Genomic DNA, 26,123 nt, shown 5'->3' with positions numbered 1-26,123 from the left:
TGCTGAAGTTATTTATAGCAGCAATAGAAAGTTGTGAAAAATAGGATTACGTCCAGTTGCTTGGAACCAGAAAAATAAATCAACCATCTTCACTCTGAAGCAGTAAGTATGTTCTTTAAGATATATGGGACCTGCAGAAAACCTTTAGAACTATCAGCAATATGCCTCAGCTGCTGTATCTAATACTGCGACACAAACCTTTGATTTTCACACTAGAAAACTAAGCCTTTCACCAAAAGTACACCTTTTTTTCAGTGCAATGAACGAAATTCCCTAAATTCTGAGTACATTTCTTAACAACTTTTGTTTAAAACCACTTAAGTTGTCTAACCGCCTAAATCTTCCTAGACAGCTATGATGCAGTAAAAAAACAGCTTTTTACCAATAATTCCTGCTAATGGAAGAAATACTAGAGGTCCTTACTGAGTAGGATTTAATGTCAATGCTTTATTCTGTTAAAAGGTTTTGCACTAGCCCTAACTTTTTGTTGTCATCCTCCCCCCCCCCAAAAAAAGTTTATATTTTTACTTTCTGTCCTTGCCAAGCATTCTTCTGACTGGAGAAATTATTGCTTGTAGGGCATGGGTTATATTCAGGGAGACTTCCTTCTTTACAATTTAAAGTCAGGTGAATGCTCCTACAAAACACTCCCACATTTAATATGTAAACAAGAAAAGATTTACACACATGTATACTAGACCTGCTCTCAGATTCCCAGCATATTATACACATCTATATATGGTCACATTATGTTATTAGACATGGAATAAACTTCCTGAGTGCAGATTTTAAGTAGTGTACTGTGAAGCAATTCAAAAACAAGAAGTCACCATGCCACTATTAAAACTGGCAGGGAGATACACTTAGAGACTGCAAAATACTTAACAGTCTCTTATTTTAAAAGTGATCTGAGTGATTGCTTCTGCAGCAATAAATGGGTCTTCTTGGAGTAAAATATAACAGAGCTAGAAATCATTTAAGCATTTAAAACTGAAGGTATAGAAATTGCGTTCACCCTTTTTTCTTTTTTACCTTTAAAAAACCAGGCTCATAAAAACTGCACACTTAAACAAAATAGTCCTAAACAGAATCCTATGTTGCAACAGTTTGAGGAGCACATTGTGAAGGAGCAAGTCATGTAGACGTATACAGCTTCCCTTGAACTAAGATGGGTTGCCTTTTCTACAGTTGACATAGGATTGTGCAGTTACGACTATGTGCTGAAGACCATTATGGCGTGCTTTTAGAATTTCCCGCAAGAAACTATTAGTGTCCTACCCAGAGCTTGAATGAGAATGAGTCAGGAGAGGCCCAGCCCACTGAACCTTTCGTGGTGGCTTCCTGAGCTACTGTTTTGCTAGAAACCAATGGGAGGAACCGCGAAGAGCGCCCTTACCCTTTCCCTTCTTGCCTCATTCAAGCAAGCTTTTCTCCCCTTGGACAAGACTTTTGCACCACTCAACTGTACGGCAGGGGTCCTTCCAAAGCACAGCCATCCAATAACGGCTAAGAGCAAGGTTGACTGTGCAGGAATACCCCTTGGCTCTGTGCGCTTGATCCTCTATGATGCTACTATAGAAGAGGATGAATGTGTTCTTACATTGTCTGGGGGTATCTGGACGGCCACTGTTGGAAACAGATGCTAGAGTAGATTAAATTTTCTTGAGCAGGGCTGTTCTTAAATGCTGAAACCACGGCCATAACCTAGATTGGATCTACTGAGACCATGCAGCAAAGGCAGGGGTAAGAAATGTTATTTGTGCTTTTGACACCGAAGGAAATTGGCCATATCCTGTTTCCTGCTTGGCAAAGCCCATCTTATGAGGGAGGAACCAAAGAATGAAACATTTTATTATGACCCTGCCCATAAAGTCAGGTTCTCAGGGAAGTCAGCAACGGTACCTTACGGAATAGGAAATATCTAACGTTGTACCTTTAATCTCATCCAAAACCAGAAATAGAACCAATTCAAATGATCAGAGGCCAATTGAGCTAACTTTGGTGGTATGCAAGGCCCTGGAATGGATATCAGAGAAAAGATTAATTAATGATGTGGCAGGAAATTACAAACAGACTGTACTGCAGCATGGGTTCATCACATGTAGAAGGTGCCAAGACTAATTGGATAACTTTGAAAATGGCAGCTGGCTCTCTGGGCAAAATAAATGCCAGATTAATCAGTTTAGGATTCAAATACTTCATGATAAAAATTATTACCTGCAATGGGAAGAGATATTCATCAGTACTAGTACAAAGGGAAAACTGAAGAGAAGTAGGCAAAACACCAACATACTTTGATATTGTTTTACATACACCAATAAATGCCAATTGAGTGTGCCTCTGAGAAGAAAATATATGAAGAGACTGAGTTCTTTACATCTGAGGCTGTTATGAGAGATGATCTGAGAACTGGGAAATAGAGACATATTGCATTGCACTGGCTGCCAATACATTGCTGAGCTAAGTTCAAGATATTACTGTTAGGTTTTAAATGACCTAGGACCAGGTTACCTGAAGAATCACTTTGTTCCTTATACACTGGCCAGATCACTGATCACCCAGATAAACCCTCCTAACTGCTCCACAGTTATCACATAGTTGTTTGGTTTCTATGCAAACTAAGGCTTTTAGCCAGGCATCCCCAACCTGCAGCCCTCTAGATGTTTTGGCCTACAACTCCCATGATCCCTAGCTAACAGGACCAGTGGTCAGGGATGATGAGAATTGTAGTTCAAAACATCTGGAGGGTCGAAGGTTGGGGATGCCTGCTTTTAGCATAGTGGCACTCATACTTTGGAACACTGCTTCTAATGAATTAAGAAAGAATTTTGACATTTTGTCGCCTGCTGAAAAGGTTTCTGTTTCAACAAGTATTTTCAGAGAATTAATTTGATTCAGCCTTAATCATTTGTTCTGGATTTTGTAATGTGTTAATGCTTCAATTGAACACCACCATGGTCATTTTATGAATTGGCAGTAGAGAAACAAATATATTTCTCTCTTTTTTTATTAAATTTTTATTATTTTTCCAAAAACACTAAAAGAAAAAAGAAAAAGAAAAAAAGAAAAAGAAAAAGAAAAACAATACAATACAATACAATACAACACATCAAATTAACAAAACAAGACTAAGACAATAAGATAAATCCTCCAATTTCATTATCCCTTCTTTCATTCACTTATTTCCACGACCTCCCCACACCTCCCTTTTTGTATTCCACTTCTGTTAATTATTTCAGCAATTCCTTTCCATCCTCCTCTGTTTTCTATCCTATAATTATCTTAACTCATTCTAACCTTATTTTTTTCCTTTAATAGTCTATTAACCTATCTGTACTTTGATTCCTTATAATATTTCTGCTAAAGCCATATAACTTCATTTCAACAGTTTTCTAACATTCATTAAATATGTTTCTCTCTCAATTTACATACATCTATGAACTCCTATGTCAATTTTGCCCCTGGGAGTATGCATGGGAATCTAAGAAACTGCAATGGGCACCACAAGATACCCATTTAACAGGAAACAACTGGGTGAAAATCAGACCACCAAAACAGGCAACACATCTACACTCCAAGAACACACAAAATACTGTCAAAAAAGGGCAAGTGAGCCACCCTCCCCCACAAAAAAACCAGGCAAAGTGTCTTCCAAACAAACAAAGAAAAAGCAGCTGAAATGCAATTCCCTCTCAAAAGATAAAGTAGGCAAACCCACAAAAAAGGAAAGAAGAAGAAGAAAATAATAATGATGCCAACAACTGCCACAAAACGAACCAAAATGGAAGCAAGGCAACCCAACATGGGGCATTCTGGAAGAAAAGAAGTTAAGAGGATGGATGTGGATGAATGCCTGCACTTTCTTTTCCAGCCAGCTCAGCAGCACCCATGGTAAAAGAAACCAGGAAAACTCATTTTATAAGAACGGGGAGGGGCAGTAGGTCTTGGCCAAGGGACATATCTGAGGGCACCATGGTGCTTAGAGGCACCCCATTACAGATCTAAAGAATATGTTAAAAAACACACCACCTGGTGTGTTTTTTTTGGGGGGGTGGGGGGCTCATGAACTGGTTTAGTTGGCCATTAAGAGGGAACAAGTGGAACTTGCAACGAAGTGCTGCAATGTATTGCTGCCATCTGTCTGTCTCAGAGACAATGGAGTGCTCCTCTGTGGGTGAAGTCAAACCGCTGCGTTAGAAGCACTTAAGTGACCTACTTGGGGCACAAGCCTAGACAGTGTGTATGGAGGTCCTGGGCTGCCCAGATGTCAAGACCCCCTTCTGAGCCTCGCTGGTGGGGTGCAAAGGAAAGCAGAGCAATACATTTGGCACTACCTTGGCTACAAGAGTTTCTGAAAGGTGGTGTATAAGACTCCACTCCAGATTTGTGTAGGGTTTGCTCCTTAGCCCCTTCTTCTCCCAAAGATGTCCCACAAGGCAGCAGAGGTTTAGGATCAGAGGTTTCCGTCTCTTAGATGGGCTACCTTCCCAGGCTGACAAGCCCCATCTACCCCTCACTTTGCTCTGCAAGTGCAGAAACCGCCTTCTTGACCACTGGACCCACTACTGGTCTTACCCAGAGCTTGTCTTCATATGCAGGGAAGTCCCTAACTCAATGAGGCTTTGAGATCCATCAGCTGCCCTCACCTGGTTTAGCTGGCCAGTCAAAGCTGTTCCCATGGTGTGGTCGCTGTCGCATGCTGACAGCTTCCAGCAGCCACAGGTGAGAGACTAGTGCAGAGTGGGGAACAGGGTGGGGTGGACAAACCACCCCAGAAGGAGCACGACGTGTCCCCCACCAGAGGCACTACCCCTCCATATACCTCTGCAATGTAACATGCAATGTGTTCTCACCTCCCACCTGTTAAGGGATGCAGACAGCCACAACCTCTTCTTGCAGGCAGCCCTTTCCCAGTTTTTAATTTTCATTTTATTTATTTAGAAAATTTATGAAGTGCATGTTCAGCCAAAGTGTGAATCCTGAGTGCTGTACATAAAAATCAAGTTATCAATGCAAAAGGCAAAATATAACAAAATCTGAGACATAGTATCTGCTTATAGGGCTTATGGTGGGTGGAGGGTTGCCCCATACTCTGGTGTTTCAAAATTTTGCTTTGTTTGTTGTTATTTCTTGATACTTTCTGGTCCCTCTAATACTTTCCTTTTGTTTCTCAGCGTCCCTCTGTTGGCTACATTTTGTCAAGAACTCTGGCCAAAAGTTTCAATATAAGGAATAATTCCTACTCAAAGAGTTGAAATGAAAAACATGTATATTCTGCTAAGAATAACAGTTTGAAGCTAGTAGTAAATTTAAACACAACGTGTAAGTACGATAGTTTTAAAGTAATGGTAAGTTGGATACAACGTTTAAATACAGAAATAATGTAGTTTCAAATATACAGTACATGTACAAAGGTACATGAAATACCAGTGTACAACAATTGTTTTATACAAGTCTCAATATCAGTCAAAAAGAGTCCATATTATATAAGATCAGAATAAAGAATAAAGGATCAATTAGGGCCAAAAAGGAGTATCCGGAGTGTGAATCAGAAGTACGACTCAGTAGTGGTGACCAGGACAGGGCCCTGTTTCGGAGTACACGCCTTCTTCAGCTCGGTTTTTTGACGACTATAAATCTGTTGGAAGTCTGTATCATTTAAACACGCAGAGAAACGCAAGAAAACTTGGATGCAATTATCTAAGACAAATGTCGAAAAAGAAACATAAAAGAATTAAACGTTGTATCCAACTTACCATTACTTTGAAACTATCGTACTTACACGTTGTGTTTAAATTTACTACTAGCTTCAAACTGTTATTCTTAGCAGAATATACACGTTTTTCATTTCAACTCTTGAGTAGGAATTATTCCTTATATTGAAACTTTTGGCCAGAGTTCTTGATATATCCTTTTCAGTGCAGTTTCAACAAGAACTCCAATTTCTTTAACGGCTACATTTTGTCAGCACTCAGCAGCTGAACACACTATTTAAGGGAGCAACTATTGTGATACGAAAATCTCTTTTTTAGAAATCATAACCCACATAAATGACTTAACAAATACTCTACCAAGCACAAGTTTTAGGATCTATTATATTCAGTATTTTTCAGAAATATGGAGGATTAGTGGCTGAAGTTTTACAATAGGGGTGAGCTAGAGATTTCAGTAATGTGTGATTTGTTTTTCCCCCTGCACTAGACCCCACACTGTCCACTAATGCATTCTAAATTTACAAATCAAGGCAGCATGCTCGGGATCTCTTATTAGCTAAGGCGTAATGAATCATGTTCGATGAGAAGGAGTAGAGTCTTGCTTAAGCACACAGGATGACCCTAGATCTAGCTATCTAGCATTCTTTGCAAGAATTCCAGAAACCAACAGGTACCAGTTAGTGCACCAGAAGGTTGTGAGCATTGCTAACTGTTATGTGTATAGGGTGCAGCAATGAAGCTAAGATGGAAACTTCCAAGTACACTCCACCTAAAATTAAGGAGGTCAACTATTCCACTATAATGTATAGGTTTTAGGAATACTTAACTGTTGCTGGATAATGCCCCATAAGCGATGCCAACGTGCATTTGGAAGCTGGTAATGATTACTTTTCCTGTCTGCTGAGGATTCATCAGCTGGAAACCACAGATGAGAAACATGGTACTTGGTTCTTGGTCACAAGATGACTATGAACCAAAGTGATTCAGCCATGGGAACACAAATAGATCTTTTAAGATGAATAAGATTTGGCAAATGTAGTACTGTACAGAAATCTGAGATAGCAATCCATCTGATACATTCTTATTACACCAACACAAAGAAGGTTCATATCCAGACTAGTTGCCTCTTAACCTGAGTCCAATCTACAGTAACTTTCTCTATGCCTTGGCCACTAGCTTCCATCAACGAACCTGTGTCCAGCTCCACCTCAACCTCTCTCTTCTATACCCTCGCCAAGCCATGGTAGGATTTGGCTGGTGGTAGCTATTAGGTAAGGAGAGACCGTGTTTGAATTTCATCAAGCCTTGACTTAATAAGCAAATGTGTGCACAACCTTTGTGCACTTTGAATGAGTGTGGGAGAAGTCAGCCATAGCTTATATTGAACTGGGAAGCTGGTTAATAGCTTCCAAGGAAGTCAGAATGTAAAAACATGGTTTAAAGTTGTCTTCTAGACCCTGGATTCTCCACTCATGGTTTGCTTGAGAGGAACAAACCATGAACGCTAGTTTGTATGTAATGCTAAGCCAGCTTCCCAGCTCTCAAAACTGAACAGCCAAGTGTGGGCTTGACTGAGCAGCATGCACCAGTACAGACTATGGCAGCTGCAAGAAAACTGGCCCCACGTTTGTTTGTTTGTGTGCGCGCACATATACAAAACATACATTCCCAGATAATATAAACACTTTGCAGAGTGGTACATAAATGTGCTTTAATATCAATGATACACTTCTCCATTTTCTCCTGAGACAGACAGATGCCAACCAAAATCTATTAACCAATTAGTATGCATAACAGTTTAGAAACCACATGAAGTTGCAATGGGAAACCTGGTTTAAACCATGCTTCTTCTTAGTGATTTATATCAATACATCTTGCCTCTATAGATATTCTGAGAATTCCTGTTCTACAATCAGGAAATCAATTCAGTTGAAGACAGGATGGTTTAAAAAACATTATATACAGTAAACAATTAATTAGTTTGCAAAATGCATCTTTCTTAAACATTGGTTAGGCAACTGGGAAGGGGGCAGAAGATGGGATCCTGATTTCCACTTGTCCCCCCCCCCCGTTACTGTGGTCTCATCATTGCATGATATTTGGGGGAGTGCCCCTAACCCTCAAGAGCAGCTTTTCAGGGGGCTAAGAAGGCTACAGTAGGGGTGGAGATGGGAGAAGGCACTGCTATATGAGTAGAGTTCTGCTTACACTTCTCTAGCGTGGATTATGGTGTAACACAGAAAATATAGTGGTTCTATAAGAACATAAAAACAGCCTGTTGGCTTCATGGTGGCCAACCAGATGCCTGTTGGAAACCAAAACTGGGGCATTCACAGAGGTCCGTAAGTTTTTACCTGGCTTATTAGCCAGATATTTTTGTTGCTGCTTGCACCCATGGCCCAGCCCTCCAGCACATGTGGGGGGTGGGGGGAGGCTTCACTCATTTATGTTGTGACTTAGTCTGCTAATTGCCATCCTCTTCTTGTGCTAGTCCAGGAGTGACAAATCTCTGGCCTTCCAGATGTTGCAGAACTACAATTACCCCTATCCCTGACCATGCAAGCTGGCTGGAGCTGATGGGAGCCTGAGCCCAGCAATATATGGAGGGACACAGGTTAGTCACCTCTTTCCTAGCCCACATGAGAAGTTGTCAGAGCAACTGCCAGAGCGTTCCTACTGGCGACAAACCTTTTAATTTCATGTGTAATTCTTGTTGCCTTCCAGCAGAATTAGAAAAGGGCACACAGAAAGATAAGATTTTGTATCATTCAAGCAAGTTCGTTTTTTTAAAAAAACAAACAAATCAATGGAAAAAAGCACTAATGAAAGAAGTATAGCCAAGAATCAAGGAAAATGTGAATAGAGGGTTATTGCTCAAGTTTTCTCCATCCGACAATAAACTAAGGAATACTTAAGGAAATTTAAAGCGGGCTAAGATGGGGGGAAGTTGCATTTTCATGCAATACAATGTTAGCGTACAAAATTCACTGCCACAAGAGATCAAAAAATAGTCTATGTAGTGCTTTCCAGGTGTCATTCATTGTTATTTCCAAGAAAAGTGGTTGCGCTGTCTGTCTGTGTGTGTGTGTGTTCAAAACATAGTTAGACATGATTATGAAAGATGCCTGATGCAACATACTACCAAAATTTAAAAGTGTATCCTCTGGTCAGAGGAAGGCAAATGCCAGAAGCTACGAATGAAGTGATACTGGACAATTCTCTCCTCTCCATGTTCACTTCTGCACTACCATTTTTCATCATTCAGCTGGAAGTGTGGGAAACAGTGCCTAAGAAAAAGTACCAGGTTGCAGGAAAGTTTGCATAGTATAACTGTATGGACTTTGCTGTTCTTTCTGCAAGTGGAGTATGGGTCAAAACAGCAGTCACAACTGGCTTGCAGAAAGTAGGAATCAGTGTGCATAGCACAAACATTGATTAGAGGAACCCCATGCCAACAAGTCCTTGAGATGCCTAGCAGCTGAGAGGACTGCCAAAATATTGGTCCCATGAGGTGAGAAAAAAGTAAGTTTGGGTGCTATCCTTATGGGGCAAATCTTTTCAGCACTGGTATGCTACTATTGTTCTGGCACAGTAGAATACCATAACTTCTCCTGTGCTCATTTTGGACATTCTATGAACATCTAGTGCTAGGTATTATGGACAGAAGACTAGAATCTAAATGAGGCCAGTTTGTTCCAATGTAACAAAAACTTTTAAGATCAGATAGGACTATGATTTATGGTGGCTAGATATCATATTTCATTTTAAAGCCGTATATGGCCCAGGGAAGATTCTGATATGGGCACCTCAATAAAGCGAGGAGAATTTATCAAACCTCGTGTCTCTGTTCTTGGACAGTGCAGGAAAATTAAGGGCACTAAAGTGAGGCAGGGGCTGGACACTAATACAGTCCCTGTTACAAACAACAACAACAACAACAACAACAACAACAACAACACTATTTATACCCTGCCCATCTGGCTGGGTTTCCCCAGCCATTCTGGGTGGCTCCCAACAGAGGTCTAAAAACAGAATAAAACTTCAAACATTAAAAACTTCTGTGAACAGGGCTGCCTTCAGATGTCTTCTAAAAGTAAGATAGTTGTTTATTTCCTTGACACAAATGAGAAGACATGAGATGGTCTTTCTCATCATACAAACAAGGAATAGGAGGTGTGAAGAACACCAGAGCCTCTCTTGAGTCCCAACTCCAGGACTGCTTTTGGACTACTTTGCAATTCTAAGCATGCTTACAAATCAGCTGTGCTGAGAATGAGCCTTATTTCTGAGAACCTTGGTTAGGAGTAGGCTTTAGCAGGCTCCAGCAATTCCCACTTGCCACATTCACTATGACAAAGCATGGTGCTGTCCTGTGGAGACTGTGAGCAGCCAGTCTTCCTCCCAAGGCATGAAGCTGTGGGAAAGGTGGGTGACTGTCTTAGTAACCGCATGACAATCCCTGCCCCACCTCTTCAGCTCCAAAGGTTAGAGGGAGTCTGGGGCTTATTTGGCACCGGCAGCCACATTGCCCAAGATGCCTGAACTGCCTAGCCGCATAGGCAAACTTCCCACCATCTGTCTTTCCCACTCCAGACCAATTAAGGCAGACAAGGAAGGGTTGGATGCCACTGGAAGAAAGCACTCTGGGTACCTTCAAGAAGTAGCCACAACCTAAGGCACTTCCTACCAGATCTTCCTTGGGAAAAGGCCATGGGAGGTCATGGGAAGCACTTGCCTATAGAGGGGGCAGAGGTGTACCTAGGGGTCGGCGAAACCGGTCCCGATGGGACCCAGGCCCAGGGGGGCTGCAGAAATCACCTGCCACGCTATGGGGCGTATAATGTGCAGTACAGTGGTACCTCGGGTTACATATGCTTCAGGTTACATATGCTTCAGGTTATTGACTCCACTAACCTAGAAATAGTACCTCAGGTTAAGAACTTTGCTTCAGGATGAGAACAGAAGTCATGCAGCGGCGGAATGGCAGCAGCGGGAGGCCCCATTAGCTAAAGTAGTGGTTCAGGTTAAGAACAATTTTAGGTTAAGAAGGGACCTCCAGAATGAATTAAGAACGTAATCAGAGGTACCACTGTATATGTTTGTGGTGATGTGCCGCTGCTGTCATGGCGTCATCGAACACAGAAGCTTCCCATCTTTCTCACACAAAGGCGTGCAATTTTTTTTTATCACCCTTCCTCCTCGCCTCGCCACCCTCACTCTGGACACTTGGAGTAGTTGTAAAACGTAGTAATTTCTAATACGGCTGTTGTGGTAAAGTGACACCCCCCCCCATATGTGTGTGCCAACAACACTATTTATACCCTGCCCATCTGGCGGGGTACACAATTTTACCCTGCCCATCCTTGCCAAGGGTGCAAGGAGCACTACGTACAGCGGCGGACCTTGGCGCCTCAAATACCAGTGATGCCCCGTGCCATATCATAATCCGACGCGCGCCCCTTGTGTTGGACTTCATAGTTGTGGCAACTGCTGTGGCGCCTCACAAGCTCTGCTGTCCAGTGCGACTGATCCACACTTGATCCCTAGATCCACCCTTGCTAGGTATGCCTGAGAGAGTCGAGGGTGCCAGTTTACTGCAATCTTTTGGCTCTGCCTGGGAGGCCAAGCCAAAAAATAAAAATAAAAAAATCAGGCCTCAGGGCTTTAGGCACCTGTTGTACTGAGAAGCATCATGAAGATGGTAAGAGGCTGAAATAAAGCGGAGAGGTGAAGGAAAGGAAAGGCCTCCTCAGAGGCGCAGCCTGATGATGGAGAGGAGGAGGACTTCAAGACCATTTGCGTTAGCGGTTAGGAGACTGGAACTGGTGCGATTTGGTTGCAGCGTCGCACGCAAAAGCGCCAGCCCCTCATTCCTTCCCCTCCGCCGGGCGCGCAACTCGGCGTCTCCACGCGTTGTGCAATACAACCCCCCTCGTCGCGTGCGTCTCGCGCACACACGAGCGGGTCTTGCCTCGCGGGCGCGCGCGCGGGAGAAGATATACACACATACATGCTTTATTTGGGGAGGGGGGGGGTGGAGAGGAAAAGCCGCGCGCGCGCACTCCCCTATCTATGTCTACGCGCGGCGCTTTCCTTCGCCCCTTTCGCCTCCAGACAGGAGACATGCCCCGCTTAGCTTAGCGCGCGCGCGCACACCCACCTTGGCTTTCTGCAGGGCGCTGAAGCGCAGGTGGTGCGCGAAGGGGCTCCGCACCGGCGGAGGGGCCGGCCCGGGCGGCTGCGGTGGCTGCTTCTCCTCCCCGCCGCCGCCTCCTCCTCCTCCTCCGTCGCCTCCGCCCGGGGCGCAGCATCCCCGGCCCTTCAGCCTCATGGCGAGGGATGCGAGTGGAGGAAAAGCCGAGCGAGAAAATGGGCGCGCTGGGTCAGAAGAGGGAGGGAGGGAGGGGATAGCGGAGAGATGAGGAGGGAGGAAGGGATGAGGTGAAGCTGAGGGAAATGCCTCTCCTCTGAAACAAGGAGCCGGGAGCCAGAGGGAGGCAATTTCGGCGCTGCGGTTAATCAACTAGGCCGGGCCGGGTGTCGTGGCGAGGGTGTCGGAGCAGCGCTCGGCCGCCTGGTCTCCCTGAGCCGGCAGGGAGGGAAGGAGGCGGATGCGCGGCTGTGTCAGACGCCGCTGTTGCCGCTGCCGCGCCGAGCTCCCGGCTTCAGCCCCGCCCTCCGGAGCGCGCATGCGTCCTGGGCGCAGTGATGGGGGCGGAGGGCGGGAAGCCCCCGGCGCCGCCGCTTGGAGACTCTGAGGGGCGAGTGGGCGCGGGAAGGCAAGGCCTCGGCGGGGCCCAGTGGGCTGCTGTGAGGCGACCTCTGGGCGCTGGGTTTCCCTCCTCCCCCAGGAAGGCCACCTGCTTGGAATACTGTAACCCCAACAAACTTGGCATTTGTGACCTTTGTTAGGATTGCGAGCAGGAGTCAGTGAACTTGTGAACCTTGCAGAGCGATGCTTCACCCACTCTCTTTCTCTGTGTCGATTTCGCCCAGACCTTGGCTTCTCCCTGCAAAGGGATGGGATTCAGTGGAATGAGAATGAAAATGGTGGTCAAAACAGCAACTGGCGGCCGAAACAGAAAATAGGCCCTGCAATTTGCTCACAATCCAGAGCTAGTTACCCACAAGTAAATTAGGTAAAGGTAAGGAGACTCTAGAGAGTCCCATGGACTGCAAGAAGATCAAACCTCTCCATTCTGAAGGAAATCAGCCCTGAGTGCTCACTGGAAGGACAGATCCTGAAGCTGAGACTCCAATACTTTGGCCACCTCCTGAGAAGAGAAGACTCCCTGGAAAAGACCCTGATGTTGGGAAAGATTGAGGGCACAAGGAGAAGGGGACGACAGAGGACGAGATGGTTGGACAGTGTTCTCGAAGCTAGCAGCATGAGTTTGACCAAGCTGCGGGAGGCAGCGGAAGACAGAAGTGCCTGGTGTGCTCTGGTCCATGGGCTCACGAAGAGTCGGACACAACTAAACAACAACAACAACAACAACAACAACAAAGGGACGACTCTGGGGTTGCGGCACTCATCTCGCTTTATTGGCCGAGGGAGCTGGCATACAGCTTCCGGGTCATGTGGCCAGCATGACTAAGCCGCTTCTGGCGAACCAGAGCAGCACACGGAAACGCCGTTTGCCTTCCCGCCGGAGCGGTACCTATTTATCTACTTGCACTTTGATGTGCTTTCGAACTGCTAGGTTGGCAGGAGCTGGGACCGAGCAACAGGAGCTCACCCCATCACGGGGATTCGAATCGCCGACCTTCTGATCGGCAAGCCCTAGGCTCTGTGGTTTAACCCACAGTGTAAATTTGTTGTTGTTGTTGTTGTTGTTTAGTCGTTTAGTCATGTCCAACTCTTCTTGACCCCATGGACCAGAGCACACCAGGCACTCCTGTCTTCCCGCAGTTTGGTCAAACTCATGCTGGTAGCTTCAAGAACACTATCCCACCATCTCGTCCTCTGTCATCCCCTTCTCCTTGTGCCCTCCATCTTTCCCAACATCAGGGTCTTTTCCAGGGAGTCTTCTCTTCTCAGCTTCAGGATCTGTCCTTCCAGTGAGCACTCAGGGCTGATTTCCTTAAGAATGGATAGGTAAATTAGGTAAACTAGTTTATATTTAAATTGGGATTACTCCTGCAAAAGCGTGCACCAAAAGAGGTGGCTGTTTCTCCCAATTCATATTGGAGATATGAATGCCAACCCCAGGAAGGTGGTGGTAGATACTTTGCATTGCTTAATCTAGAGTTGGGAAGAGGTTTGAATTATCGATGCCTTGCCTCAGTAATGGACTGAATGAAAGTTAACAAACTGAAGCTCAATCCAGTTAAGACAGGCGCTGTTAGTGGGCAGTTCCCTCGACTGGATGGCTGGGAGACAGATAGTCGTGTATCCACAGCAGTGACCAGAGGAGGAATGACCGCTGTAACCATGAAACTGGATGCTTTCACCTGCCCCAGCTGCAACAAAACATGTCTCTCCCATATCAGTCTCAACAACCACAGAAGGCGCTGTAATGGTTTGACTTTACCCCCAATGGTGCACTCTTCCATTGTCTCTTGAGACAGATGGATGCCAGCAATCAATATTCTATATTTATTTATACCATGCCTTGTTCTCTGGTGGCATACATATAAAATGTAACTCTTCCCGAGTTTAGGGTACGGTTGCTGTACGTCCAGATTTTCCTGGACATACTAAAAATAGTGCAGTCGGCAGCAGTGTCTGGGCAGAAATCAGTCAAATATCCGGGAAAATCCAGGGGTATGGCAGCCCATGTAGGCAGTGCCATTTTTATTGTTTTCCCATAAAACTAGCTGGAAAATTGTGGGGTTTTTTGGTTTGTTCCTGTTTTGAGTTTTTGCCCCAAAGCTTTTCTGTCCAGATTTTCACTGTTTGAAATACGGCAATCCTACTTTAGGGTGAATTGACACATGCGTGGGAATGACATGCAAGTTCCTGAGTGGAATTCAACCTGGAGTGGGGACAGTTTTTCCCTGGTAGAGGGATGTTTTTATGGGGCAGCACTCAATCTAGCCCTTGCAAGTTTGAGATATTATAGTTCCTCTCAGCACCATGTGATTTCTCTCCATGTGTAGATTACATCTAAAATGTAACCTTACGTTTAGCCACCCATATATAGTTTGTGCTAGCCTATGTAACATGTTTAAAGACACCGTAGCTTGAAATATTATACTGTAATTTAAAACAAAGATCCTATTAACTTGATAAGTTAAAACTTAACTGGTAGTCAGGCAGTAGCTCTTCTGATATCACCGTACAGGGCCAGATCATTAGGCTTTTCCCATATCTAATTATTAAGGCCCTTACACAAACAGAAAACTGCATCTGTGCATTCAGATCTTAATTATGATTCAAGAACAGGTGATGGGAACATATGGCACTTGAACCTTGAGAAGCAGAAACTGCGCACTTCTGGATGTGAGCACCCTACTCCAGAAGCAAAGTACCACTTACCATAGAGAACAGGGAGTGCTAGAAATCAAAGACAAATCTCCTCCCCTGTGTGTGTACTAGAAACATTTCCTTGTACCCAAACCTACATCAACGGGAGATTTTTGAGCATGGTGTAGATAGGAATAGCAAAAAGCTGCCTATTGAAAATGATAGTTATTATCAATATTTTTTTTTAAAAAAATATTAACAATTTCAACAACAAATTATCAAAACAAATCATCTTCATTATTTCCCCCTCCCCCCTGAGACTTCCCTCAGCTCCTCTCTCTGATTTCTCAACTCATATTATTCTTTGCATATTGTAAAATTGTATACATCCTATCTGTCTACAGTGGTGCCCCGCAAGACGAATGCCTCGCAAGACGGAAAACCCGCTAGACGAAAGGGTTTTCCGTTTTTGAGCTGCTTCGCAAGATGATTTTCCCTATGGGCTTGCTTTGCAAGACGAAAACGTCTTGCAAGTGTTCAGATTTTTTTTCGCTCCCCCCCCTTTTCTAAGCCGCTAAGCCGCTAATAGCCTTTTAGCCACTAATCCGCTAAGCCTTTAATAGCCGCTAAGCCTTTAATAGCCGCTAAACCGCTAATAGCGCTAATCCACTAAGCCGCTAATAGGGTTGCTTCGCAAGACGAAAAAACCGCTAGACGAAGAGACTCGCGGAACGGATTAATTTCGTCTTGCGAGGCACCACTGTGCTGTATTAACCCTCAATAAATTTGTGTATATTTTTATTCAAAACCGGCCAAGGAGTCCAGTTCATTTTGTTGTCTTTTTAAATAATTTGTAAAAAGTTCCAATTCTTTAAAGTCACAGTTGTCCTTATCTCACAGTTTGCATGTCAGTTTCGCCAGTTCTGCATAGTTCATCAATTTCTCTTGCCACTGTTCTTTTGTCGGGGTTTCCTCAATCTTCCATTCTTGTGCTATCAAGACTCTTGCTGCTGTTGTAACAGATAGTTATTATCAATATTGTATCATGTTTTGTATTAGTTGTACACTACATTGGAGCCCTATCAGGCAGGAAAGCAATGCATATATTTTAGAAGTACAAAGAAACACAGGGGTTGCAAATGACCACTTCACTCTTCTCCTGCTTTCTGCTAAAGATTATCTGAAGAGCTGCTGCAATTGAAAATCTCACAGGTTATAGAAAATGGAAAGAATGTACAAAGGCTTCCATATTACCCTTAGAGCTTGCTTTTCCCATTGCTGTTAGGCACACATTCTGACATTCACGGTCTAATCTTAGGAATGTCTGCATTTCCCCAATTTTATCCTCAACACAATGTTTTGAGTTGCTTTGGCCATGATATTGTGAATGTGCCTGGGCCTGTCAACTATTTCTGTGCGTATTTCAATCGAACCTTCCCAGCCCAGCCCTGTATCTTAATGCAGGGGTTAGGGACAATGGACACATCTGGAATATTGAGAAGGTTTTGTGGGCACCAGTCACAAATACAGCTGCCATGAAGGTGTGGCATAACACAAAATGATTGCCACATCTATTAACCACAGAAAAAAAAGACAGGTCCCCAAGATGGTGTGGGCATGTTCGCCATCAATGAGAAAGAAGACATCTATATCACCTGCTGTGATGTTCCCTGACAGAGCTCTTTGCACCTCTCCTGAGCAAGAGGGTAAGGGTAAAGGGACCCCTGACCATTAGGTCCAGTCATGGCTGACTCGGGTTGCGGCGCTCATCTCACTTTATTAGCTGAGGGAGCCGGCGTACAGCTTCCGGGTCATGTGGCCACCATGACTAAGCCGCTTCTGACGAACTAGAGCAGCACACAGAAACGCTGTTTACCGTCCCGCCAGAGCGGTACCTATTTATCTACTTGCACTTTGACGTGCTTTCGAACTGCTAGGTTGGCAGGAGCAGGGACTGAGCAACAGGAGGTCACCCCGTCGCGGGGATTCAAACCACTGACCTGCTGATCGGCAAGTCCTAGGCTCTGTGGTTTAACCCACAGCCCCACCCGCGTCCCAGGGGAAGAGGGTAGGTGGGTGGAAAAAAGAGTCAATTGAAGCCAAGTTGTGTAGCACATGCTAGTGGCTGGAGGGGAATGCAACCCTCCATATTTACAAAATCCATCTTCAGATGTAGAAGCCATCTTCTTCTGGATGTAGATTCCATTCTGAATGTCTGGATTCAGTATTCCCCAAAGCATATAAAAAGCAAAAGGTAGTTAGTGTTGGCATCAGGGGGGAAATCCCCTCCGAACTCCACAGTTGGCTTTATTGGAACCAATGAAAATGCCACGAAGAAGTAGCTGACTTGTTACTTCTATAGAAGAGGAGAAAACCAACCAAGCAGGAAACAGGTCTTAAAACAATGTGGTACTAAAAATATTTGCCTGAGTTTAGTATCTAAAATTACTTTGTTACACTTTCTGAGTTTGTACGGTTTTGTTGTTACTTTGCTGCCTGATAATGAAAACTATGTTACCTTGTATGTTTCCATGTTGGTGGAATTGAGGGGATTGAGAGCTACATTTTTTGGCTAGAAGCTGGGTGCCCCATTTTTTTGTGTCATGGCTTATTGCCAAACAATAGTATTACTATCACTGTGATACTAACAACCTACAAATGTACCTCCCAGTGATTCTGCTTATGTACATAAGGCACCCAAATGAATGTGTGAATTAGAATACTTTTGCTGTTGTTTCCCACTCACCAGAGCAAAGACAGCCACAGTAATCATTTTATTTTCACTGTAAATTCTGTTTTCTGTTGATTTTACCATTGTTCATGATATTTCCATGACTGAAATAGAAACTGGTTCCACGCATTCTTAAAATAGCACTATAAAATTGACAATGTGATAATGCTCTCAACTTATGAATGGATTGCTTACAGATGTAGACTTTGTTCGGATAAATGTAACAATATTTGGAATGGGTTTATACAAAATGTAGTAGGCTATTGATATTTACATATGTATAAGGTTAAATCCAACTTTAAAAATAATGTATGGGTTAAGGCATTTATCGTATTGTGTGTGTGTTCTCTACACATTTTTGTGCCTTTTGTATTTTTCTTCCTTTTTTTCTTTGTATCACTTTTTTTCTTTATAATTGTAAACGTTTCAATTAAATATTACTACCAAAAATAAAATATATATTAAGGAATGGCTGTTACTGCCTCCTCCTCTCAAACATAGTGATGTTACTTAAAACGCATGCTTTCCTCTAAAATTGCAGCGGGCCTTTGCTGACAATTTCAGTGAAGTCAATGCTGTTCTGAAAGCACACTTCAGCAAATCAAGTAAATTCCCTTCCAGGTAAATTAAAGGAGAAGAAATGTCAACTTGGAAACTTCTTGATTCTCTCATTCTTTGGTCCTAATAGTCAATCAAGAAAGCTATTTGAAAAAGTAAACACTTAAAGTGGTTAGCACACTTAAATATCCTTTAGTTGCTGTTGCTCCAAGGTGTTCTCAATATGCCTGCCTTTTCTCTGCTGATAAGGAAGTCTGTAAAGATCACTGAAGAACAAAGCACAGTGATTCTGGTCTCGTTTTATTAGCTTCGCAGTTCTTGCTTCTCAGGTCTGCAGTATCTATATGGCTGCAACCCATTCTTGCCAGAAGAAACCAGAAACAATCTGAGAACCAGCTAAAAGGTCACCAAGAAGTAACCAGGAATACAGGTGTGGGACTCATATAGATTTTATCTGCCAAAATCATTGGAGATAAGTGAGATCTGCAAGTCCCAATTTTAAAATTGCTTTGAAAAAAAAAAAAAGCATTTATATATAGCTTAATGTTTCAGAAATCTCTAATGAATGGAATTTTTTTTAAAAAAAGAATTCATTTGATAGAAACACACCATTCCTCCATACTGCCTTCCCCTCCATCATCAGCACCCTCCTCTTTCCATCTTACCTGCAAACACAGTCCTTATGAGATCCAGTCTTAAAAGTAAACAACAAACCATATAATACATAACAATAACTCACAGTTGTCATGGTAAAATCAGATGGGCCGAATATCACGTCAAGATGCCATAGAAGAGGGAAAACAAAGACAGAAAATAATTTCCTTTTTAATTTTATTCACTGATAAATTAATAAAAATAACATTAAAAGTTGATTACTCAATAATTTGAATGAATAAATCATGGGTACCTCAATCCTGCAGTGGCGCTGTGGGCTAAAGCCTCAGCGCCTAGGGCTTGCCGATCGAAAGGTCGGCGGTTCGAATCCCCGCGGCGGGGTGCGCTCCCGCTGCTCGGTCCCAGCGCCTGCCCACCTAGCAGTTCGAAAGCACCCCCGGGGGCAAGTAGATAAATAGGTACCGCTTACCAGCGGGAAGGTAAACGGCGCTCCGTGTGCGGCTCTGGCTCGCCAGAGCAGCGTTGTCACGCTGGCCACGTGACCCGGAAGTGTCTTCGGACAGCGCTGGCCCCCGGCCAATAGATGTGAGATGGGCGCACAAACCCCAGAGTCTGTCAAGACTGGCCCGTTCGGGCAGGGGTACCTTTACCTTTACCTTTACCTCAATCCTGCATGCATTCAAGTGTTAATGAGCAGTGATTCTATAAACATGACCTGGACTCTAGAGATCCAGAAGCTCACCTATGTTTTTAAATTTATCTGGATTCCTCAGTCTCACAAGGGCTACATCTTTGCCACCTATTTATCATATTATGGTGCAGGTTTACAACTTCCAGTGGCAGAGAAATTTGCATTTAGCAATTGAAACTCCCACAAAAGCCAGGACAGCTTCCAGTTTGTTGGACTACTAACCTCTCTGCGATGAAAGCATTAAGGACTATATTTACTGAAGAAATTATTTCTGTCCTCCAAAATGGCTAACAACTGGACAGATCCAAATTAGGTGTACAGTGGTACCCCACAAGACGAATGCCTCGCGAGACGAAAAACTCGCAAAACGAAAGGTTTTTTCCTTTTGAGTTGCCTCGCAAGACGAATTTCCCTATGGGCTTGCTTCGCAAAACGTAGCTTGCCCCGGGGACAGCGGGTCTTCTCTTTTGAAGCAAGGGGCGGCGGGGAGATCGCTTCTCCCCACTGCCCCTTGCTTCAAAAGAGGTCCGGGGGCAGCGGGAAGCGCTTCCCGCTGCCCCCGGACCTCTTTTGAAGCAAGCGGCTGCGGGGAGATCGCTTCTCCCCATGCTCCGAAGCTGGGCGGGGGGGGGGGGGGGCGGGAACACCTGCCCCAGCCACCCCGCTTCGGAACGCTGCTGCGAAGCCGGGCGGGGGGGGGGGGCTGGAACACCTGCCCCAGCCGCCAGGCTCCGGAGCGCTGCTGCGAAGCCGGACGGGGGGGCGGGAACACCTGCCCCAGCCACCCCGCTTCGGAACGCTGCTCCGAAGCGGGGCGGGGGGGGGGCGGGAACACCTGCCCCCGCCGCCGGGCTCCGGGGCGCTGCTGCGAAGCCGGGCGGGGGGGCGGGAACACCTGCCCCAGCCGCCGGGCTCCGGAGCGCTGCTGCGAAGCCGGGCGGGGGGCGGGAACACCTTCTGAGGGCGGGCGGGGGGCGAAAGTCTTTGTCCCCCCTGCCTGCCTTCCCAGGGGCTTTTAAATCACCCCGGACAGCGGAGAAGTCCTCCGCTGTCCTGGGGCGATTTTAAAATGCCGCCCGCCAGCATTTTAAGATCGCCCGGACAGCGGAGAAGTCCTCCGCTGTCCCGGGGTTTTTTAAAATGCTGGGGGTGGGAAGAAAAGCCCTTGTCCCCCCCAGCCTTCAGAAGAGGTCCGGGGACAGACTGTCCCCGGACCTGGTCTGAAGGCGGTTTCCCTAGGAACGCATTAATTGATTTTCAATGCATTCCTATGGGAAACCGTGCATCGCAAGACGAAAAACTCGCAAGACGAAGAGACTTGCGGAACGAATTAATTTCGTCTTGCGAGGCACCACTGTATTAAGAAGCCCCCTGGAGCCCCTCGTTTCCAAAAGTCGTTGTTGACAATTGCCCTTTTTCATCTCCCTGTAGTTCTAGCCAATGTCTGTAAGGCACAGATTTGTACTTTGAATTACATTAGCAATACATTTAACTTGCTTTGAATTGTATAGTAAATGTCTGGCTTGGTGAAACTGCTGTCCGTAACAACAGATTCCTCCTCTGCTCTGCAAACATTCTCCTCCCACAGGATATATATCACATTCACCTGAATATTAAAAAGCTTTTCCACATTCATGGTTTCAATATATCTACTGTTAGTCATCCCAGACCAATTTATTTCAACGGGCCTAGTCTGAGTAAGACTAATGTTAACTATTCCTCTAATATTTTATTAGATTGGCTTGATCTAGTCTTAGACAGCCCAATTGGGGTGACCAGGTGCAAAAGAGAACAGGGCACCTTTAATTTTATGCATGAAGTCCAAATATAAACAAAACGAAAACAAACCTAGTGAGACTTTTATGTGTGGGAAAAGGTGAGACTGCCACATTTACTGAACTCAGTTCAGAAAATCAGTGAGCCCCCATGCACCCACCTTAACACACACTCTGCAGGAGTGCTTTGATTCCACAATGGCCAGACTATAAATGGAGAGTTGGAGGAGGAGGAAAGAGACCAGAGTCATTGTTTTACTTCAGGTGGATGCAGAGCTCTTGCCCTTTAACTTGTTCCACAAAGATGCTGTCTTCTGCTCAGGCACTTCCCCCCAGTGATTAGGGTATCAGTTGCTCAAGAATCCTTCGTTCACACTCTTTGCTACCTTGACCACAGACTGTCAGCACATGTTCAGGTAGGTAGATGTTATAGGAATTCTAAGGTCTTAAATATAGAATAAATGTTGATAATTGCACAAAGTAAACATACATACCTAAGTATATAAGCCATATGTCTAAAATAGTACAGGAGAGCAATCCAAAAACCATCTTGGCTCCCCTAAATACTCTAAAATATTTCCTTTGCCTCCTCAGTCCCCCTTGTCTGAGAACAGGTAGGCAGATAGCAATCAGGGGAAGTTCCTGAAGGGATTCCTCTCCTATATCTACGAACCTCCTTTGTATTAATTGTCATTGTTTGCCCAGAAGCTCTGCACTGAGGGATGTCTTGACGGGCATCTGGATTGTCTATGTCTAAGAGACTCTCTTATCAAATGCTAATTCTTTGTGTGAACTGTATCTGGAACTATGTGAAACTTGCTAAATCCCCAGGAATATCACACCTTGGCTTGCCTGAGCCACAGTAACCCCCACCTTATGTGTGATGTAATTTCTGACTGTTTGCAGAGGGGATGTCCTTCTCCATGCCAAAATGCCAACCATTAAAAGAGATGTTTCTTCTTGGTTCGGGGTCTCTCTTGCCTCCTTGCTAGGATGGGTGGGAACAGAAAAATAAAGATCTGCCTTGCTTTCACTGCATCCTGCCTCCATCCATTCATCTCTGACCGATCATGGACTTGGTGGACTCAGTCCCTTGGGGAGTTGGGCAGCAAAAACCAACCACCCCTATTTTTTTCCTGTATCATAGACGTTAAATCCTATAAAATAGAAGACAGAGTCCGTGTTGATCTTGGGGTGTCCCTCCAGGCTGAGGTCACACTTACAGAGGTCCTGCACAGTTCCTTGTAGTTCTAAAGAGGCACATCTGACTTTGAAATGCTGGCCATGAAGGCCTCAGAAGAGCCCTGCTTGACCAGGTCAATGGCCCATCTAGTTCTCATAGTGGCCAACAGCATAGTGGCTCATGAGAAGCTTGCAATCAGAACCTGAGTGCAACAACACTTTCCCAGCTTGCGATTTCCAGCACATTTTGTGATTCCCAGAAAACATTGCCTGTTGCTTCTTTCCTGGTAGCAGAAGGTTATTTTCTAAGCTAATGCCATTCGCTCATGCCATTTCACAAGTGACTCATATTATTACCCCGAGGGCATTTTGTCTGAGAAAACTAAAGCTGCAAAATTGCTAAAATTGTAGAGGCAGTTTATACAGACGCAATATGGAGTGTTTATACTCAGAAGCCTGACTAGAGACATTAAAGGCCAAACATAAAGGAAGAACACACACATCGGTACTTGTCATAGAAAGAACACACAGGAGTGCATGCATCATGAAAACATACTGAAATAAAAAAAAATAAGGGCTTATATATATAATAAATGTTCATAAATGTACCAACCAAGCACGTACATAGATATGTGGACCACATGTCTGGAGCAGCACAGGAAGACTGCCCTGAAACCATTTTGACTCCCAAACTGACCAAATGTTTCTCTGCAAGGAGGGAGGGGGTGAGGGAACCTTCCCATTGTCTCAAGGATTGGGAAATCACCAGACTACCAGGAAAGGCAATCAGATAAGGCATTATCAGATAACCTGACAGACAGGAAAAACAACAACATTCAAATTTCTGTTGTAGACCACCTTTTCTGTGGTGTAGGTATGATGTTTGTGGGTGGTGGTCTTGGGTTACACCCCTTCTGTGATGTATGTATGATGTATGGAGGGGTGGTCTTGAGCTCCAGGGCAGGGAATTTAAAATGTCTATATAAGGGCAGGCACATCTTGTTTCTGGGACCGCCTCCTTTCCTGCGTGTGAGGGGAGCACCCTGTTGCAACAGATCCATAAAGATCAGGCTTACTAGCTGCTTTGCTTCTCAGTACAGTGGTGCCCCGCAAGACGAATGCCTCGCAAGATGAAAAACTCGCTAGACGAAAGAGTTTTCCGTTTTTTGAGTCGTTCTGCAAGACGAATTTCCCTATGGGTTTGCTTCGCAAGACGAAGCGTCTTGCGAGTTCTTGCGAGTTTGTTTCCTTTTTCTTAAAGCCGCTAAGTCGTTAATAGCCGCTAAGCCGCTAAGCCGTTAATAGCCGCTAAGTCACTAAGCCGCTAATAGCCGCTAAGCGGCTAATAGCCGTGCTTCACAAGACGAAAAAACTGCAAGACGAAGAGACTCGCGGAACGGATTAATTTCGTCTTGCGAGGCACCACTGTATTCTCTGGTTTGCCTCTGTTATTTTCTCCTACCAATAGGGAACCCATGTAAGGACTCTATACGGGCTCTTGGATACCCCATAAGGGAAAAAGGGCAGATTTTGTTTACAACACAGTGGAAAGGTGCAACACAAACCTTGTGGAGTATCACAGCCAAGGCTGCATCCATAGCCCAGTGGTTAATGATGGCAGCCATAGCAGAAGGTGGTAGTGGGGAAGACGATTGGGTCGGACTCCTGTGTCACCCTCTAACTGGCTCAGCAGTTGAGTCCAGCTGCCTGAAGGCTGCCTCAGCTGAGTGGGCTCCCTCACTCAAGCGCCCCCTCACCCTGTATGGTGTAAGGAGTATGTGTTGGGATGATCTGTAACGTCTTAAAATGTGAAGCCTTAATTGCTGTGCAGAAGAGGAAATTTCAGCAAGTGTATGCAAGTAGCCTTCTCCTACTTTACATCTGACCACTGCAGCCCTAGTTACAGGGAACTTACAGTGTGTTCGCTGTCCCTTAGTATGTTCCTTTAGCAGATCTGTTTGCTAAGATACTCTCTTACATAAAACTTCATAGTTGTTCTAACCACTTGCACCTTCTTCTTCTTTAAAGTAGCCGGACTCTAGCTGCTAAGGAACTGACTAGATTGGTAGCTCTTGCGCAAGATTTCCTGAAAACACAAACTTATTTATTTAAGTTTGAAGGTTACAATAGTTGTTCTAACCACTTGCACCTTCTTCTTCTTTAAAGTAGCCGGACTCTAGCTGCTAAGGAACTGACTAGATTGGTAGCTCTTGCGCAAGATTTCCTGAAAACACAAACTTATTTATTTAAGTTTGAAGGTTACAATAGTTGTTCTAACCACTTGCACCTTCTTCTTCTTTAAAGTAGCCGGACTCTAGCTGCTAAGGAACTGACTAGATTGGTAGCTCTTGCGCAAGATTTCCTGAAAACACAAACTTATTTATTTAAGTTTGAAGGTTACAATCCAATGGACACTTTCTTGGAAGTCAGCTCCATTGAAACCAGCAAGACTTATTGCTGAGCAGACATGCATAGGAAATGTGTTAGGATTGTTCCACAAAATTCTCTGATTGGTTTGAATTATATATCATTAAATGGATTAGCTGCAATGTCACTGTGTTGGTTTTACACAGTTTTTGGTTTTAAGTGACAGGTAGATCCAAGGGCTTCTTGTACATATCTCTAGCAAACAGTCGTATTGCTGTTATTACTCCTACCTGCTTAAATGGGACAATATAGAATGGTTCAGGACTGTGGTACAACTTATCCTGTCATGCAGGAACAAGCCAAAATTGTTGCTGAACAAGAATATATTTTTCTGATAAATTTTATTTTTGGCCCCTTCTCGAAAGAGAGGATCATTTTTGTGTGTGGTAGCCGCTAGCAACCATTTCTCCCCCCCAACCCATAATGGCCTGGAACAGTGCTCGGTCTCCGTCATTTTAGGAGATGCAGTTGTGGCCAGGCTGCCAATACAGTTCCTGCTCAGGACAGGGAGAAAGAAGCGAATTTTCACTGCCTCCGAATTCTGGGAGGCTATTTTTGCTCCCCTTTATGGGCAAATGGAACACATACAGCATCTTAATTATAGAATATTGTAAAGTGATGCTAGATCTCACCTAGAAGGTGAAGGCCACCCCTGAAAATGCCCTGCCCCTAGTGCTTGTCATTGTGCTTCATATGAGTGAACAAACCCAAGCAAGGCTTCAAATGTTGAGTAGAACATGCAGAGAGGAATATATGAAATAAGGTGGTCCTAAATGTACCCAGGGGAAGCGGGTGGCACTGTGGGTTAAACCACTGAGCCTAGGACTTGCCGATCAGAAGGTCGGCGGTTCGAATCCCCGCGACAGGGTGAGCTCCCGTTGCTCAGTCCCTGCTCCTGCCAACCTAGCAGTTTGAAAGCACGTCAAAGTGCAAGTAGATAAATAGGTACCGCTCTGGCGGGAAGGTAAACAGCGTTTCTGTGCACTGCTCTGGTTCGCCAGAAGTAGCTGAGCGCCGCAAC

The 26,123-nt window shown here is 44.6% G+C and overlaps 1 protein-coding gene and 1 long non-coding RNA gene across 2 annotated transcripts in view; both read right to left on the bottom strand.

The window, feature by feature from the left end:
* The window catches only part of LPCAT1 (lysophosphatidylcholine acyltransferase 1), a 46,522-nt gene extending 34,152 nt beyond the window's left edge, over nt 1-12,370 (bottom strand). The window contains exon 1 of the mRNA XM_082234737.1: nt 11,875-12,370. Coding sequence (XP_082090863.1) covers nt 11,875-12,045 — 171 coding nt within the window. The 5' untranslated portion in view covers nt 12,046-12,370. The remainder of the gene's footprint in view (nt 1-11,874) is intronic.
* The window catches only part of LOC309538945, a 115,914-nt gene that overhangs the window by 40,995 nt on the left and 48,796 nt on the right, over nt 1-26,123 (bottom strand). The window lies entirely within an intron of this gene.

The sequence above is a fragment of the Podarcis vaucheri genome (genome assembly GCF_965113315.1).
Source record: "Podarcis vaucheri genome assembly, chromosome: 8".
NCBI lineage: Eukaryota > Metazoa > Chordata > Lepidosauria > Squamata > Lacertidae > Podarcis > Podarcis vaucheri.
Note: the sequence above shows the minus strand (reverse complement) of the source record. Positions and strands in the feature narration are given on the sequence as shown.